The 17,081-nt window shown below is 41.7% G+C and overlaps 1 protein-coding gene across 1 annotated transcript in view; it reads right to left on the reverse strand.

Annotated features, from left to right (window-relative positions):
* The window catches only part of PLCB1 (phospholipase C beta 1), a 616,845-nt gene that overhangs the window by 120,098 nt on the left and 479,666 nt on the right, over positions 1–17,081 (reverse strand). The window contains exons 13-18 of the mRNA XM_054723939.1: positions 11,994–12,078; positions 10,501–10,678; positions 5,922–5,989; positions 3,975–4,071; positions 1,912–1,996; positions 6–130 (exon numbers count right to left, since the gene is read on the reverse strand). Of these exons, the coding sequence (XP_054579914.1) occupies positions 6–130; positions 1,912–1,996; positions 3,975–4,071; positions 5,922–5,989; positions 10,501–10,678; positions 11,994–12,078 (638 nt within the window). The remainder of the gene's footprint in view (positions 1–5; positions 131–1,911; positions 1,997–3,974; positions 4,072–5,921; positions 5,990–10,500; positions 10,679–11,993; positions 12,079–17,081) is intronic.

Genomic DNA, 17,081 nt, shown 5'->3' on the forward strand with positions numbered 1-17,081 from the left:
CTTACCCACTGTTTGGAAATTAAGGGCCACCATTTGACAGCCTGCATTCCAGAAGAGCTGAGGCATATAGTTGGATGAATCTACACGTGTTCCTTTCGGATATATCCTGCTGAGCTGCATTTTGTTATATCTGGACCATCATGTTAAGTAGTGAATACAATTATAAAAATAATTAGCCCAGAATATCAACTGAGAGGCCACCTTCCATCTTTCTCCACTGGGGAAATGAAATAAATATGGATGATCTCATTGGGCTAGGAGGTAAAGTATATAAAAACCTTGCTGAACAAACAGAATAGGCGTTTATAATATAAATGTAGCATCACCTTTGCAGGGCCTTGTAGGTGAAAACTAATAGATAGCAGACATGGCTGCGTCAAGGTCAACATGATTTTGTAGAGATTATTAAGGATAGGCCTACTGATTAAAAACACATGAGGAAGTTCAAGGGCATCAAATCATGTGAGAGGAGGATACTGTGTTTGGCTGAAGCAGATAATATGAACTGCATGGCTATTTTTGAAATGCTTTCTGCTCATTTTCTCAGCCTTCTCTGGGAATGCTATTTGCCAAGACTGGGGTACTTTCTATGATTGATAACAAGGTAAATATAGCACAGAAGGTTTTGACCTTGTTTTGTATTTTGGGTCTTACCGTCATCAGTTTTCCACCCTGAGAACCTTTTAGTTATTGAACAACAACTACATGTTTAAAACATGATTGACTCTTCCTATTACCAAGTTAGGTAGAGGTCAGTTGTTTCTGATCTCAGGCTGGGGTGTTGGGCCATTAAGTTTGCACCTTAATTCTGAAAACTGCTGGCTATGTATAATAATCTATGGCAAATTATTTCACTTAGCTCAGCCTCGTTTTCTCATCTATAAAATAGATTGAATAATTCCTACATCACAAGGCAATTGTAAGGATTAAATGAGGTAAGACATAATGAAAGGTCAATCTCATAGATAGTACTTAATGAACACTAATGATCATGATTTTTATAGTGTGACTGTTTATGGACTTTACATCTGTTCTCTCTCCTAATGATGAGTTTTAAATGAGATTTTTTTTAAATTCTAGGACTTGCTTCATGAAATTGAGCTCATTGACACATTTAATATTACTTTTATGAAAAATATTTAAAGACCTGTTTCATTTTATTTTGAGTCATGGATAATGATTAGTAGTTTTTGTTGTCAGAAGTATCAACAAAGCCTTTATTAGTAATATATATTTATATTCTCATATCATTATTCCAACTATTTTTTAAAAACATGTTTTTATTGATTTTAGAGAGGAAGGGAGAGGGAAAGAGAGATAGAAACATCAATGAGAGAGACATAGATAGGCTGCCTCCTACACACCCCCTACTGAGAATTGAACCTGCAACCTAGGCCTGTGCCCTGAACAGTTATCGAACCGGGGACCTCTTGGTTCATGGGTCGACACTCAACCACTGAGCCACACCAGCCAGGCCCAACTATTTTTTTATTGGCCATTTATTAAATGTCCAAAGATGCAAGATGCCAAGTTAGGCTTACATATATACAAGCCTTATTTGTATTATATCTTACATATGTTGTCCCGAACCCAAACAGAGAGCCATAAAGCTGGTATCATTATTTATGTTTTACAGGTGAGAAAGTTCAGGAAGGTCAAGCCAACTGACAAAGGACAAAGAGCTCAATGGTGAGAAAATACTCTTGAAATGCTTTACTCCAAGGCCAGTTCTCTTTTCCGTACGCCAGGCCACCCTACCCAACAGTGCCAATGAAACCTGAAACTATTTATCACACCCAGGAGACAGGCTGAAGCCATTGCATGCATCCTTTTGCTTATTTAAAGCAAAAATTAAATAACCCATGACTTCAGTTGTGCCTATTCAGTTGATATTCGTCAAATCAAGGATACTCTACAAATTCCACCGGAGACTTCGTCAGCTGCTCCAGTCCTTTGGTTTCCACGAAGGAAGACATTTCAAAACTTCTATTTCTTTCTGAGTTAATGACAAACAAAAACAAAACAGTAAGTAATAAAATTCAGAGTTATAAATTATCATATATGAGAAGTAGGCAAACGTTCAGTGAATTTACGGCGATTAATTTTCAATGGAACTTTGATATGTAATTTTTTCAGGGAATTATTTATCTGCTACAAAAGCTGAGTCTTGTTAGTTGTCTCTTCTAGTATTTACCACCTGGGCCGCATATGCTTATGGCTGCACAAGTCAGGGGCCTGGTGGCATTAGGGTGGGGAAACGGATTTTAGTCTCGGGTAGTGTGGCAATGACAGCTATTTTGTCAAAAGGGCACAGGCCCTGAGGAAATCTCTTGTTTGAAATCCATTCAGACTGACTTCTTGGGGCCATTGCTGGGACTCACAAAAGTGACCAGGGGGTGTGTTTACTAGGGGGTACTCCTTTTATCCCCACACTGTCAGGGCCTCAGTTTGTATATTTCCTTATGTCCTTAGGTTCAAACAGCTAATGTGACATTAGAATTGTGTTACTTCAAAGCAGAAGGATCCTTGGAAATTTCCCAGTCTGATGGCCTCATTTTCAGATTAGATAACAAGGTTGGGAGGTGAATGTACTAGAGGTCTCCATGTCCTTGAACACAGAGCAGCATTTTGAAAGTGAAATCCAAGCTTCCAATTAGGATGAGAGAAGCAAAACAACGTTATCTTAGTTTGGAGAGGCTAAGAGCTTAGGAGCTTCTGTCTTCCTCACAAGTAAAAATCAAATTGTTACATGCTTTGTATCCTTAAAGCCTCGTTCTTCTTCCTATGCCTTCTCCAACTCTTTTACCCATCTCCTCACCTTCCCCAATTCAATAACCTGTAAATTCTTTCTTCTCTTATTTACCATCAAAAGTCTCCTTTCATATGACTAATTATTTTAAGTATGACTGTTAATTGAAATTAAGTCGATTTAATAGGCGCTTTGTAAACTATGTGCAAATGTTGTTTTTTAAAAAGTGATAAAATAATCTAAAATACAAAGAGAAAAGAACTGGTTTGTCCATCTTGGGCTGATGCTATTGTTACCAAGTTCTGAAGAACTGACATGCATCTTCTCCTTCTCAACTTGGCTACTTGTCCAGGAGCTTTCTCCTCATGTTACAGTAATATAAATAGGACATTTCAAAGTGGACAACTTGTGGTAAGCAGCATCAGTAATTGTAACATCAAAGAAAATGTTGAAATCTTTATACATAAGCTGTGTTGGAAATTAAATTCTTTATCGTAGAGACGTAGATACCACATGCCACTAAGTTAAGACTCTTTGGGCAAAATTATACCTTTACACCTGTGTGTTATGGAGAAGCTTATATTTTGAAATATCTGTAAAACTATCCTTTATAAGAGGCTGCTGACCTTTTAACCTGATAGCATCTTACATTTTATGCAACTATAGAGGGCAATTTCATAAAAGGACTCTTTTCTGTAGATGGAGGAAAGATGATATTTTACTTTGCATCCACTATGAATGTGTGCTTAGATAAAGGAAAAAACACAAAGTGATATGAGGCTAGTCACATGTTCTCCGTGACATATAAAACAGGCTGGACATGTGGAATGTGGATAAATTGGTTGATTTGGTTCTATTTCCAGCTATCAGGGCTGACCAGTCACTGGCTGCTTCCTCTCGGGGAAGATGGTTTATTTCAACACTGTCACTTACACAATGGTTGCAAACAAAAACCAAATGTAAAACTCTCAGTTAGCTGTATTCTGGTCCAACATCTGTACACCTAGTACATATTTTGGAGAAACATCATGGGATACTTTCTCATATGGTTATTATAACATATATAACACATATATACCACATAGACAATGCACACATATATTAAAGACTCCATCAGCAAAAAATAATAGTTATATTAACAGTAACAGTTTTTTGTCTAATTACCTTCTGTTTAAAATACACTTATTGTATGTCACATTAGGGTTTTTGCTCCAGGAAAACTTACTTTTTGAAATTTCAAATGACTCAAACTTGACTGGCTGAATATAGTTCACCAGGTTAGACATCTCTTCTGTAGCCATGGCCTCACTCCCAGCAGTCCCCTGGAAGCAGGAATAAAAATAACATTCCCAGAATCAACATTATATAGCCCAGGGTTATTTTCCCAGGGCAATGCTCATGTGGCCCAGGAGCACAGAAAATCATCCCTCCTCTTCTGCAGATGCTTATCATCAATAGAAAATTCATTCCAGGAGGAAGAAAAGGCCAAGCTTCTCATTACCCACATGTGGAGTGGGCGCAGGGAGGGTTAGGGGCTATGGCACCAGCCTCTGCAGGAGACTCTTAGACGTGCAGCAAACCAGAATCCTCATTTTACTACAGTGATTCAAATCACATGAAATTTCGAGAAGCACTGAGCTACATCTCATTGCCAAAGCAGGACGTCTAAAGTTAATACATCAAGAACTCACTGTACAACTAGGAAATGAGTATGTGGGTAACCCCCAGATGAACTGAAGTTATTAAAAAGAAAGATTGCCTTGTGGAAGTGGGTTGGGATGGGCAAACAACTATTGTTTTTCTTTATGTAAACATTCCTCCTTTCCTCCCTTCTTGGTTCCTGTGCGCCTTTTAGGCAAGCAGTACAGTATAGTGGGGGGTTCTTAAGTCAGATTGTCTGATTTGAAATCCCAAGCCTACACTTAGAAGCTGTGCAATCTTGGGCAAGTTACTTAATTGCTCTGTGCTTCGGTTTGCTTCTTAAAATTAGGATAAAATTAGTTCTGATAGCATATACGGTTTTTGTGATTATTAAATGAGTTCATTTGTGGAAAGAGTTCAGAACAGTGCTTGGCACACAGTAAAACATAATGTTATTTGAACTACTATTAACTATTACATGTTATTTTGATAACGTTTTAAACAAAAAACTAATACTGAGCATTGGCAGGATAGACCTCTACAGGTTGATCTTACATTTTCTCCCATTTTTAGATGAGAGAATACATGGAGACAAGTATTCTTTTGAAAACTCTGGTAGCAGTATTTAGGTTAAATATTCATTGGAAAATACTGATTTGGAAATGAATCATCATTAGAAAGATACTTTTTAAATTATTAAAAATTACTGATAAGAATTTATCAGCAATTAAAATAATTCTCAGGCAGAAATACTTTACCAGATATTATAACAATTTTTCTCCTGAATATTAAGTTGCAATTTAGTAGGGAAACATAATAAGAAATGTCCAATACATTAAAGAAAATGATTGTAAGAGGAAAAATATCAGAGAAGAACAGCTTATTACTTGTTATTTATCCTTAACTGAATTGCAAAGATACAAGCACTGAGACAGGTACTTTTTAACATATTTAAAAGCAGATTCAGTATAATTTTTTTTTTTTTTTACCAGAACTCCTGCTAAAACAAAGTTGAAATTCCAATTCACTTAGCTCCGATTCACTTCTAGGTTCTGTGCAATTAATATTTCTGATCTCATGAAGTTATGTGGGGTGCTTGAGCTCATAGCTCTCTAGTGTTTTCAAAATACAACAATGGAATGAATGTCATATTTCTAAATATTTCTCCAAACCTCATGTCTTCTCTGAACATTGAGCCATTTAGCAATCCATTTAATTGCCTCAAACACTGAAGCAGGAAGTTGCATGTCACAGATTTTGAATTCACCCTCTTGATACCCAATTTGATGGAAGGCAAATCTCAACAGAATGTTCATTTTAGAGAACTTTTTCAATGCCCCACTGATTCCTTTACTGACCCAAGTTTGCATCTTCAGGTTCCAAGGGAGTACTGAAAAAGTTTTAAAGTGTACTGTGACTCTTCTCACCACTAGATGGCAGAAGGTGACCATGGACTGTCAAGAAGTAGCTGACTACACTGGCAGGTTCGCTGGATGCCTCTGTGACCAGAGGGCAAGCCCTGGACACCTACCTCATCCATTGAAGACTTTTTACAGTCATCATCATCATCGTCATCGTCACTCTCCGTATCAGCTTCCCCTGTCAAATTTCAATAACAGATCATGAAGTAAACAAACATTTACAGGTTTGAAGCACACATGCTATGTGTATTACCAAATATTTCCTTGAAAACTGGCCTTTTATGGTTTGTTTTATAATGATTCTTTTGGATATTTAAATTTTATTAATCATGAGAATTATTCTAACATTTTGAATATGGACTTTTTTGGTAAATTTGTTTTGTGAATACCATTTGAAATTTATAAACTCTATAAAAAATGCTAAACATTTTAATCTATGTAAAAAAAAAAGACATCACACACAGTTAGTTTCCGATGGCACATGTGTCCTATCTTGATGTATGCATTCCCTTTAAGGGTCTGGATCACCCTAAAACAGATAAACTATCACTTTCCATATTTTTTTCAACCCCGACTCTTCAATGTGGTGCTTGGCCTGTGTTCCGTGACCTTGCAGTTACTTTCCCAAGGCCATAGAGGCCTTCACAGAAGGAAGGAAGGGAATAGGGGCTGGTGCAGGTGGGGCTGTGGTACCACACCTGACCACACAACCACTCTAAGGTCCAACTGTATCCTATTATTTGCCTGCAGGCTTATTTGATGAATGCATTCTTGGATGTAACTTGGAAAATGATGAAATCCTGTTTAAGAGGGTAGGTAGGGAAAAATAAGTAAATACTTAAATCATTCTGCATTATGGAAATCTATCTCAGCTTCACATGTAGCCACTATGCTGTCATTCCCAATGGCTCGTCTTTCTCTCTGCATATCTGGTGGATGATTCTGCCAGGTTAAATAATATCACCATTGCTTTGCCCTTCAGTGGCCGGAGGTGACCTCTGACAATGGTTCCTTATTCACTTGACCCAGATAACCCCACAAAATTATGCAAATCAAGAGGTTCAAATCTTGGTGGTCACTTTAAGAACACTCGTGAACCTGCCCAGACCATCAAGGGTATGCATATTTGAAAAGCCACCAAGTGTCTGCAGGATGTCACTTTACAGAAGCAATGTGTGCCATTCTGTCATTACAATGGTGTGCCCAGGCCACAAACAGACATAGGGTCAGTGGTCTCCAAAAAAGTGCTGAATTTTTGCTGCACATGCTTAACAATGCAGAGTGATGCTGCATGTAAGGCTGTAGACGTAGACTCTCTGGTCATTGAGCACATCCAGGTGAACAAGCTCCCAAGATGCAGCACAGAGATCCTGGGCAGGTTAACCCACAGGAGCTCTCCCTGCCTCACTGAGAGGATCCTCCTGAAAAAGAGCAGCCTGTTCCTAAACCAGAAGAGGAGGCTGCTCAGAAGAAAAAGATATCCCAGAAGAAACTGAAGAAACACACACGTATGGCCTGGGAGTAAATTGAATACAAAATAAATGCTAGTGAAAGTTTAAAAAATACTGTCACTAATATGAGGCATTACATTCTTCCACATCTCTGGGCTCCCATCAGACCCAGGAATAACAATTATGTAAATAGAGTTCCAAGTAAAATGTAAAGAAGGCATAGTTTTAAATTGGTTGACTACATCAGTGCAATAGCATGATGGTCCCCATAGATGGCAATATTGGCTCAAAAATGAGGCAACTGGCTTGGCCAGTCCCTCCTGCCTTCTAAGTTAGCTGCCATACCCAAGCTATATAAAGGACAGTACCCACAGCACTGTCTTCCAAGAAGCTTAGAACTGTTTTCATTTGGCTGATGAAGTTGAATCCATTACCGAATGATTGCAGTGAGCAAAACCTTCATGAACTATCTTTAGAGGAAACAGAATTTTGGCTCCAGCAAGCCTTATTATTTATGGCTTATTTATCAACCACTTTATGATGCTTATGTTGTGTTAGTTAATAAGATAAGTCCATTATATTTTAGATAGAAAACATATTCTATTAAAGACACATTCTTTTAGGAAGCTAACACATTTTTTTCTAATCAAATTTGTTGCCCAAGTAACTATGTTTTGTTTTTTAATGAGAGAGGGGATTCTTTTTTGTCAACTAATTTAAAAAGTTGATTGACAGGGCCTTCTGCACAATGCTGCATGGGGCACAATATAGCAGTCATTCCAAACACTCCATCAAGTCAGAATTTGGTTGCATGGCGGGAGGGAGGATTTGTCTTCTTTTACTCTATGAGCAGAGACCTGATTTTTCCCTAATGTCTTTGGAGGGACCTTGGAGGAATCTTGTTGAACCATGGAAAAAATCTTATTTTACCCTAGTTTTTTAAGATAAGTATACTAGCAAAGGGCTGGATCCTGAAAGAGGCACCTGGCCAACCACGGCCATGAGAAGTAAATTAGTTCTGAAATAAGAACCATTTTGTGATTTTCAAGTTCCTTGAGTTCACAATACCAAGAATATCTATAAACCAAATTTGGTAAATTAGCAGTCCTCCTTATTCAGGGGCCTACCTGCATATTACCATGTCCAAAAATTTCCGCCGGAATAAATAGAGATTGCTCAACAGACTATGGGGCTAATTTAGAAACCACCGAATTACTAACAGATTGCTGCTCTTTCTCTGTATTAAGCAATAATGTTCGGTGCCTGTGAAAATCGCTATCTGTGTATGCATCCAGTGCATACGAGGCAGAGAGCTGGGAGTGAGGAAGGCAGATGGAAGCCAAGCACCCACATCCGAAGAAGACACGGGTTACTCGCCAGCACCCAGGGAATGGAACTGTGCTGGGGAATAGGTGGTCTGTTAATGACATTCATTCCAAAACTTCAAAAAGAACATTCTTACTGAGAACAAAAGCTGTTTTTGAAAAAAGAGTCAGAATTGTGTAATAAGTTTGAAATAAACATTCAAGAATTTAAAAAAAAACACAACTTTCAAAGAATTACATCATGTCTGTTGATAAGGATTTTTATCTAAAGAAAAGGAATGGACAATTGGCATGGAAAATTAGAAGAAAAGATAAATCAGAGTTGGCCAACATTCTTTTTTCCTGATTGCCATTGAGTATATATTTTAATTTTTAAAAATTATTTTAAAATCTCTTAATTGCCATATATAAGTATACAGAGAAGCCTAGATATCATATGTATGCAGTGCAATGAATTTAACCAACGTAAACCTGCCTTAGTGACTAGTACTCTGATCAAGAAACAAAATATGACCAGAAGCTCCCTTGGGTTCCTCCCAGTCATTTCTTCACCAATGATAATCATTTCCTGACTTCTAATGACATAGGTTAGTCCTGCCTGATTTGGTACTTTATATAAATGGAATCGTGCCATACTTTTTAAAATTTTACTTTTTTTTGCTCAACATTATGTTTCTAAGATTCATTCATATTATTGTGAGCAGTTGTAGCTCATAATTGCTGCATATTATTCCACGATGTGAATGTAGCACGATGTGTTTCTCTGTTGGTGAGCGTTTGGCTGGTTTTCCCTGTGTGGCTATGCTGAATAGTGCTGCTCTAAGCACTTCCTGTCCCTGTCCCTTGGTGAACATTTAGGCACACTTCTCTTGGGCTCAGACTTAGGGGCAGAATTCCTGGGGCATGGGGGTGCCTACATTCAGCTTTCGTAGATACTGCCCAACAGTTTTCCAATGACAGTTAAACATTTCATTGAAGAACCTCCTAGATTCAAGCCTAAAGTTCCCTCCACTTGCCCACCCTCCAACCAGGAGGTCTTCACGATACACTTTTCAGATCGCCAAGGTTATTTTAACTAAACTTGGAAAATAAATTAGACTAAATCACAAATAATTCAGAGAAAATGGGTGACCACTTAGAGTTCTTTTCTAATCAACGACAAAAATCTATTTCAAATTAAATAAAAAGGGAATTATTAATGTTACGCATCACCTAGTAGCTTTGATAGATAATTTAAGTAACTTTGCCCTTTCGCATTTTAATAGAGCTCTTTAAAATAGGGGTATACTGAATTGCCCAGAAGTCTTCAGCATCATCAATGAGAACGCATGCAGTGAACATCCCTGCCCTAAAGAAGCTTAAAACCATGAGGTCACTCCAAAGGTTATCTGGCTTCTGTGGTAGCCAGAATCATGGCCTCCCCAAAATGTCCATGGCCTGTGACTATGTCCTATGTCCTGGATTATCCTGTTGGGTCTGGTGTAAAGACATGAGTTATTCAAAACAGCAGACCTTTCTTGGCTGTGGTCAGAGGCAGATGACAGAAGGGTCAATGAGAAGTGGCATTACTGGCTTTGATGTTGAAGGAATGGGGCCATTAGCCAATGAATGTGGGTGGCCTAGACTCTCCAGAAAAGAATGCAGCCCTGCAGCCACCTGCAGGTTAGCCCAGTGACACCACATGGACCTTCTGATCAGAACTGGGGCATAAGACATGTGTGTAGTTTTATGCCACCTAGTTATAGCAGCAAAAGAAAGCCAGTAACGTTTAGATTTGAGCCCAAATAGAAATGTAAGATGTATTTCTAGCTAGTTTTAGAGGAGCAATTCTTAAACCCATGCATAATAGGAGACAGAGAGCCCGCCTGCCCGTAGGCCCTCGCCTGCCAGCCCTTGGGCCCCCAGCCCCTCACCGGCTCCGGGAGATGAGGGCTCGAACACGCTGGAGGAGTCGCTGCACGTGTTGGAGACTTGTTCTGAGAGTTTCTTTTTGCTGCTTCCTTCTGACGACTTGTGTGATTTCTTCTTATTTTTCACCAAAATTTTGTACATTAAATCCATAGGGCTTGGAAGAGGAACTCCAGACTCCAGCTATTTTTTAAAAGAAAGAACATTCTTTAAAAACCCTCGCCTTTCCTTTCAGATTCTCTCCCCAAGCCCCCAGGACAGCTCTGGATTCCAAGAGCTTCCAGGTTATCCTTTACTTCCGATAAGATGAAGATAAACTAAGTGTGTGTTGAACAGGGCTGGCTCAGAGCTCTTGGCTTTTTCACATAGAAGGCACATTATAATTACCGTTCTTATTTTCCCCCAGCGAATCCACATGCATCAGATCACAGAAATACACTAGTAGCTTTGGTGTGTGAACATGAAGTTCCATGAGTTTCCACAGGACCATATAAATCCAACTGCTTTGATTTAGGACAGATAAGGAGGCCTGGCCTGGATTGTCCAAGGAGGAAGCCAGGAAGAGCTGGGAAAGACAGGCAGGAGCTTCCAGGCCAGCCCGTGAGAACCCACTTTTCAGTGCAGTTTGAAAACAGCCAAAGCTCCTTCCTGGCCAGGTAGTTAAGCTGCAGCCTCCTTGGCATGGGCAGAAGTGGAGCGGGTGGCTTCGGATTTCCTTGCCACCCTGAGACACAAGCCACCCTTGTTTGCAAGGCTTCCTTCCCGCGTTTCAAGCTTGCGCCTCTAGTGGGAAAATCAATTTCCCCTGAGAGGGTTATTAGATGCTGCATCAGGAGCACCTGTGCAAGTCCCGAGAGGGGCTATTTTTAGAAACTCTCATGAACTCCCATAAGCCCGTCCTGTGTTCTTTGCTTTCAATGAGCCTGGGCACTGGTATGAAAAATCGTGGGGAGACTTGGAGAGAGGGTGGAAGAGGGAAGAGGCTACCTGAGGCTGTTTCTGCTGCTGCCCCTCCCAAAGCAGGGGTGTTACCATGGCTACAGGACGCCTGAGTTCTACCACACCAAGAGGCACGTTCTGGGAAGTGAGCAGCGGCCAGCAGGGACAGGCCTAGATGTCACTGTGCCACCTGCAAGGTCCCATTTTGCCAACCTTTTTCTCTCAAAGGGGTGTGATGTGGTTCCGGGGAGGTGATCGGAGCCCTGTCCCCTCAGACTGCCTCTGTGGGCTGCTGTTGCCTGTGGGAACCCTGCAGTCCTGAGTGGGTCACGTCTGGCAGCGAGGCAGAGGGAGGGAGACTGTGACAGAGGAAGACAATGGGTGTCTCCCACCCTCAGTGGCACACTCTACCCCTCTCCTCCCAGTCAAAAGGTTCATTTTCAAGGACATAATCTTACCAAGAAAGGTAAACATGAAAGGCATGTAAGGAATTAACCCCCTACCTCCATTCATAAATAATGCATGCGTTCCTTCAGGGGTAAACATCAAAAATGCTTACTGGGTATTTTTCCAGGGGCTCCATGAGAAGGGCATCCCCAAAGATCAGCCGACAATACTCTGCCATCTTGGCCTGCTGCTTCGGGCTGCGGGAAAGGAGAGAGAAAGGAGGGCAGCAAGGAGGCTTACTCCGAGAGGCTGGACAGGAAGGCTTACTGTGTTATTAATTACAGAAAGAGGCAATGCCCTTTCTGGATCTGAGTTTATCATTCAAAATCCCTTGTTTACTACCCTGCCCTCTGAGAATCTGAATACCACACTCCAGCGGTATTCTTGAATGTCCCAGAGTTAGGGACTCAGGCCCTTTGGTTTAATTTCCTGATTCCAAGTCAAATGCAAGACACTTGGGAGTGGAATTTGTTCATGATTTCATGTGAATTCTGGGGTGAAATTTGTTCAACCAACAGAGAGACCTAGACTGCAAAGGAGGTTTATAAGGAGGTAAGGGAGGAGAGAGAGGAAAGGAGGGATTTGGACAGAGAGGAAGGAGAGAGGGAGAGAGAGAGGAGAGAAGGGGAGGGTGAGGGAGAGAGAGAGAGAATGAGAGAATATATCTCAAAATGTAGAAGAAAGGGCAGATGGGCAGAAGTCTTGGGAAGAGGTCCTAGAACCGTGGTCAGCAAATTGAGGCTCGCGAGCCACATGCAGCTCTTTGGCCCCTTGAGTGTGGCTCTTCCACAAAATACCACGGCCTGGGTGAGTCTATTTTGAAGAAGTGGCATTAGAAGAAGTTTAAGTTTAAAAAATTGGCTCTCAAAAGAAATTTCAATCGTTGTACTGTTGATATTTGGCTCTGTTGACTAATGAGTTTGCCGACCACTGTCCTAGAGGAAAGACAAAAACAGCAGGCACCTTGGAGAAAGGTGTCTGCAACTCCTATGTGCATAGTAGGGAAGCAAAGGTTTGTCAGCCTATGTGCCTGCCAGCATCTGGTCTGATGGGAAAAGGTTGGAGACTCCAGGCTCTCAACCATTCCTGATGTGTAATGGAGAGGATAACTACTCCTGGAAAGGGACAGTGCTGCTGAGAAGATGAAGTAATGGATGCAAACACCTTTTCAACATTAAAGATCAGGGCAAAGGAAAGATGATCACAGTCAGACTAGACAACTTGCGAGCCTGCGAACATAGAAACACCATTCCTATGAGGGAACATCCGTAGTCCTTCAATACACCTGCTTCCTTTGACCTTTTGCAAAGCAATAACATTTTTCTCATTCTGTAGAATGTTAAGTATCATTACAAAGGCATCCAATTCCATCGGGTTTTGTGGACTGTGATTTTGATCTACAGGCTGCCAAACTCGATTTCCAAGAGTCCCCTCTACGTGCTGCGATGTGAATACCTTTAGCAGAACTGGGACTGAAGCAAGGAAAAGTAAGTGATAAAAAGCCTTCTTTATACAATTGCAGTTGATTTTAAATGTGATTATTTTCCTTCCCTCTTGGAAGACATGACTGTTAAGCCTGGATCATGGACTGCTTTTTCCTGGAAGGGGGGTAACTTTGGGGGTTCAAATCATATCGCAATGGCTCCCAGGGAAAAGCACTCCTTATGTTCTCCCCTTTGTAAAAAAGCATATACGTTGGGGTTCAAGTGACTTTTCTGGGGTCCAAATATGAACCCAAATATGGAACTGCAGGGAGAGGCAAAGAAGAGATTAACAGAACTTGCAAATCCCTACAATAGCAGCCTCCCAAAGTCTCAACCTGCCTTTCTGGAGGCATATGAACTTGACTGTATGGCCAGGCAGCCCTGAGCATATACTATGGCGTTCCTCAGCAGTTTCACAGAGAGGAAAACTGCTAGTCAGAGCAGCGGTCCTGAAAATAACTGGGGGTGCAACGTCTGAGAAGTTGGGGAGCAAGCAGAGATGCAGCCCATCTGGCAGGCAGCCTGGGAATCCTCAGTTCAGACGCTTTTGCTCAAAGGATAACTGACGCAGAGGCTCAACCAAGCCAGCCAGCTCTGTGCCTGTAGCTCAAGCACGTCCATCTGTGCGGGGCCCACATGGTCCGGATTGAACAAAAGAAACTGTCCCAACCCTCCATTTCACTTTCACAGAATGAAGCTACTAAACGTCACAGAGCTTTGCTATCCAAGTGTGGTCCAGGCCCAGCAGCATCAACAGCCCCTGGAGCTGGTTAGAAATGCAGGTGCAAGGCCTTCAAGGCAGATTCTGAATCAGAACCTCTGAGGAAGCACGGCCCAAGGTCTGTGTCTCAACAAGGCTTCTAGATCATTCTGAAGCACGCTCAAGTTTAAACCAGCTATGATTGCCCTAGCCAATTTAGCTCAGTGGTTGGAGCATCAGCCTGTGGACTGAAGGGTCCTGGGTTCGATTCCTGGTCAAGGACATGTACCTTGGTTGCAGACTTGATCCCCAGCAGTGATCGAGGCATGTGTGGGAGACAATCAATCGATGTATCTCTCTCACATTGATGTTTTTCTCTCTATCTCTCCCTCTCCCTTCCACTTTGTCTAAAAATCAATGGCGAGGATTAATTAAAAAACAAAAACAAAACTCAAATACTACGATTGATTAAAAAAAGTCAGCAGGTGCTGAAGTAGATGATACTTTTCTTGAGTTTTGGTATTTGGAGCCCCAAGTTCCTTTGATCAGAGACCTGGAGGGAAAAGGGTTTTTCAGCCGAATGCCCTGTTTTCAGGATTTCTCAGGGAACAGTACTCTCACCAGCAGAGGGAGATGTTCCAGGTGTCCCATTGCAGGTGACGGGCAGATTCCAGTGCTCTGTCAAATAGTCCTCCAGCCCAGGGAAGGGGTTTTCTGGAGCAAAATTTTACACCCGATTCCACTAAAGAGTCACCTGAAGCTGTTAAAGCCGCAGGTGGCAGGCTTAGTCTGCAGTCCCCTGACTCACTGCGCTGCGAGTGGAGGCCTGAAACCTGCATTTGGAACACGTCTGCAGGTAATTCCAAGGCAGGTGGCTAACAGGCTGCGATGCTTAGAGCAGAGAGCTCAGGCGTCACTCAAATCACGGGAGGTCTTAAGAAAATGAGGGTTAGAAGCCAGAGTCTGGGGTGGGGCCTGAGACTGCATTTCAATCAGGCTCCCAGTGATGCCTGCGGTGCTGGTCCACGGATCGACCGCACTTTGTACAGCAAAGATCAACGTCTGACCTAGACTTTTTACAAACCTGCCTCAAAATCAACAGAGATGGGAGAACAAGAGGTAGGTATCCAAGAAAAAAGCAAAGCGCCCTATTTGGTAACCAGGCAATTCACGCTCTCCACAAGTGCACCTGACAGGAAACTGAAGCAGAACAGAGGGCAAACTGAATAGAAAAAGTCCGTGGAAAACAAACCAGCTTTAATTGTGGGTCAGAACTGCAGGAATAGCATTGAGAGTATCAACAGTGGCTACCATGGAGATGAAGTAAGAGGAAAATATTCACATACACATTTTTGAGCTTCAGACCATAGCAGGAACATCTAGACATATTAAAATACCTGCAGTGTTTTAATCAAGTGTAGGCACCTGGCAAAGTGGTCCGTTTTCTGACTGAGAAACGTGCCTCATTTCATGGGGTCAGTCCTCCAAGTTGAACTAAACCAGCTCCTTCTCTGTAGATGAGGCATGCACAGTGCATGGAAATTAAAAGCCTGGGCCAAATCTCCCACTCTCCGTGGCTGAACCATGGCTAGATGTTACTTTGTTGAATTTCAGTGTAGGATTCTTCTTGTGAAAGTGCTAGTTCACAAATTAGGTGGAGCATGGGAGTTAACTAGGACTTTCCCAAGTCTTTTTTCTAGAAATCTGAAGTCAGGAGCGGGGGTGTGGCTCAGGAATCTGCATTTTGTGGGTTTCTGAAGGTAGCAGGTGAACAAAGGATAAGTTGCCAGCAACTGGTTGCGGATTCCCCTCTGTCATCCATGAATAGGTGAGTGCAGATATTTGGAGAGAATATTTGGAGAACATTCCGTGAGTTTTATTTTTTCCAGTAAGTTGGGACAGGAGCTGGGACCAGAGATCCAAGTCTGGCACTTGGTTATCTGCAGGAGGGTAACATGGTTCACTAGAGACGGCAAATGGACTTCAGACGGCTTTGGTGGGTGTGTCCCTGGGTCACTGTGTGAAGAAGGATTCTGAGGTTATATCTAGGTTTAGTGGGGACTCGTGCTGCAGCGGATGAATGATGTCTGGCTCCCGGTTCAGCGATGAGGTGAGGTGGCCCATGTGTCAAGCAGAGGGTTTTACCGGCAAAGGGAAAGCTTATCAGATTTCTTAGGGTGCGTGACAGTCCTCCCAGGAAAGGACTGTGGTTGAGCGATTTTGATTTGTGCAGCTCAAGGACAACAGGATTATGAAGCAACCAACTTCCTCCCACAACAGAAGCCAGTATCTTTGTATTTCACGGCCATTAGATTATCTCAATGGTTGGAGATAAACAGCAGGACATCCAGAGGTTGTTTTCCTGTTTTCTCTTGGTACACATGAATTATTCATAAACTTTTAATAGCTAAATTTCTCATGTTTTAAACCAGAGAGAACAGTATTATGGCACTACCATTTTTGCTTTTGTGTGCAACATAGGCTTAGCTTTCATGCCCAGTTTTGGCTCTCTGTATGACCGGTGTTAAAAGATGGCAAAAAATGTCCTGTGGTTAAGGGTGCAACTACATAAATGTAAACATTTGCAGGAAGGTGCCTTGTGGATGCTCCCATGGTCTTCATTTGATGTTTTCAAGGTTCATGAACCTCTGCTTAGGTGTGGGGATGGTGGTGCTTAAACCCATGTTTGAAGCCAGACTAGCCGAATTTGAATCCCAGCTCTGTCATGGTTTAGCTGATGGCCTTGGGAAAGTTACTCTCTTTGGGACTCAGTTTCTTCATCTGTCAAATAGGGATAATCATCATAATAATATGTATTCGTAGGAGCACCTGGATTTGTGGTGAGGGTTATACGAGCTTATGCGTGGAACCCTGCTCAGGACATCATAAATCTTGGCTGTTATTATTAATCTTGGTTTTGATACCTCTCTGGCTACCTTATGGGAGAACTCAACGTTAGTGGGTGTGATCATCCAGAATGGATTTGTACATTTTTGTAAACAGCTTTTCATTTTGT

Source organism: Eptesicus fuscus, chromosome 12, assembly GCF_027574615.1.
Source record: "Eptesicus fuscus isolate TK198812 chromosome 12, DD_ASM_mEF_20220401, whole genome shotgun sequence".
Lineage (NCBI taxonomy): Eukaryota > Metazoa > Chordata > Mammalia > Chiroptera > Vespertilionidae > Eptesicus > Eptesicus fuscus.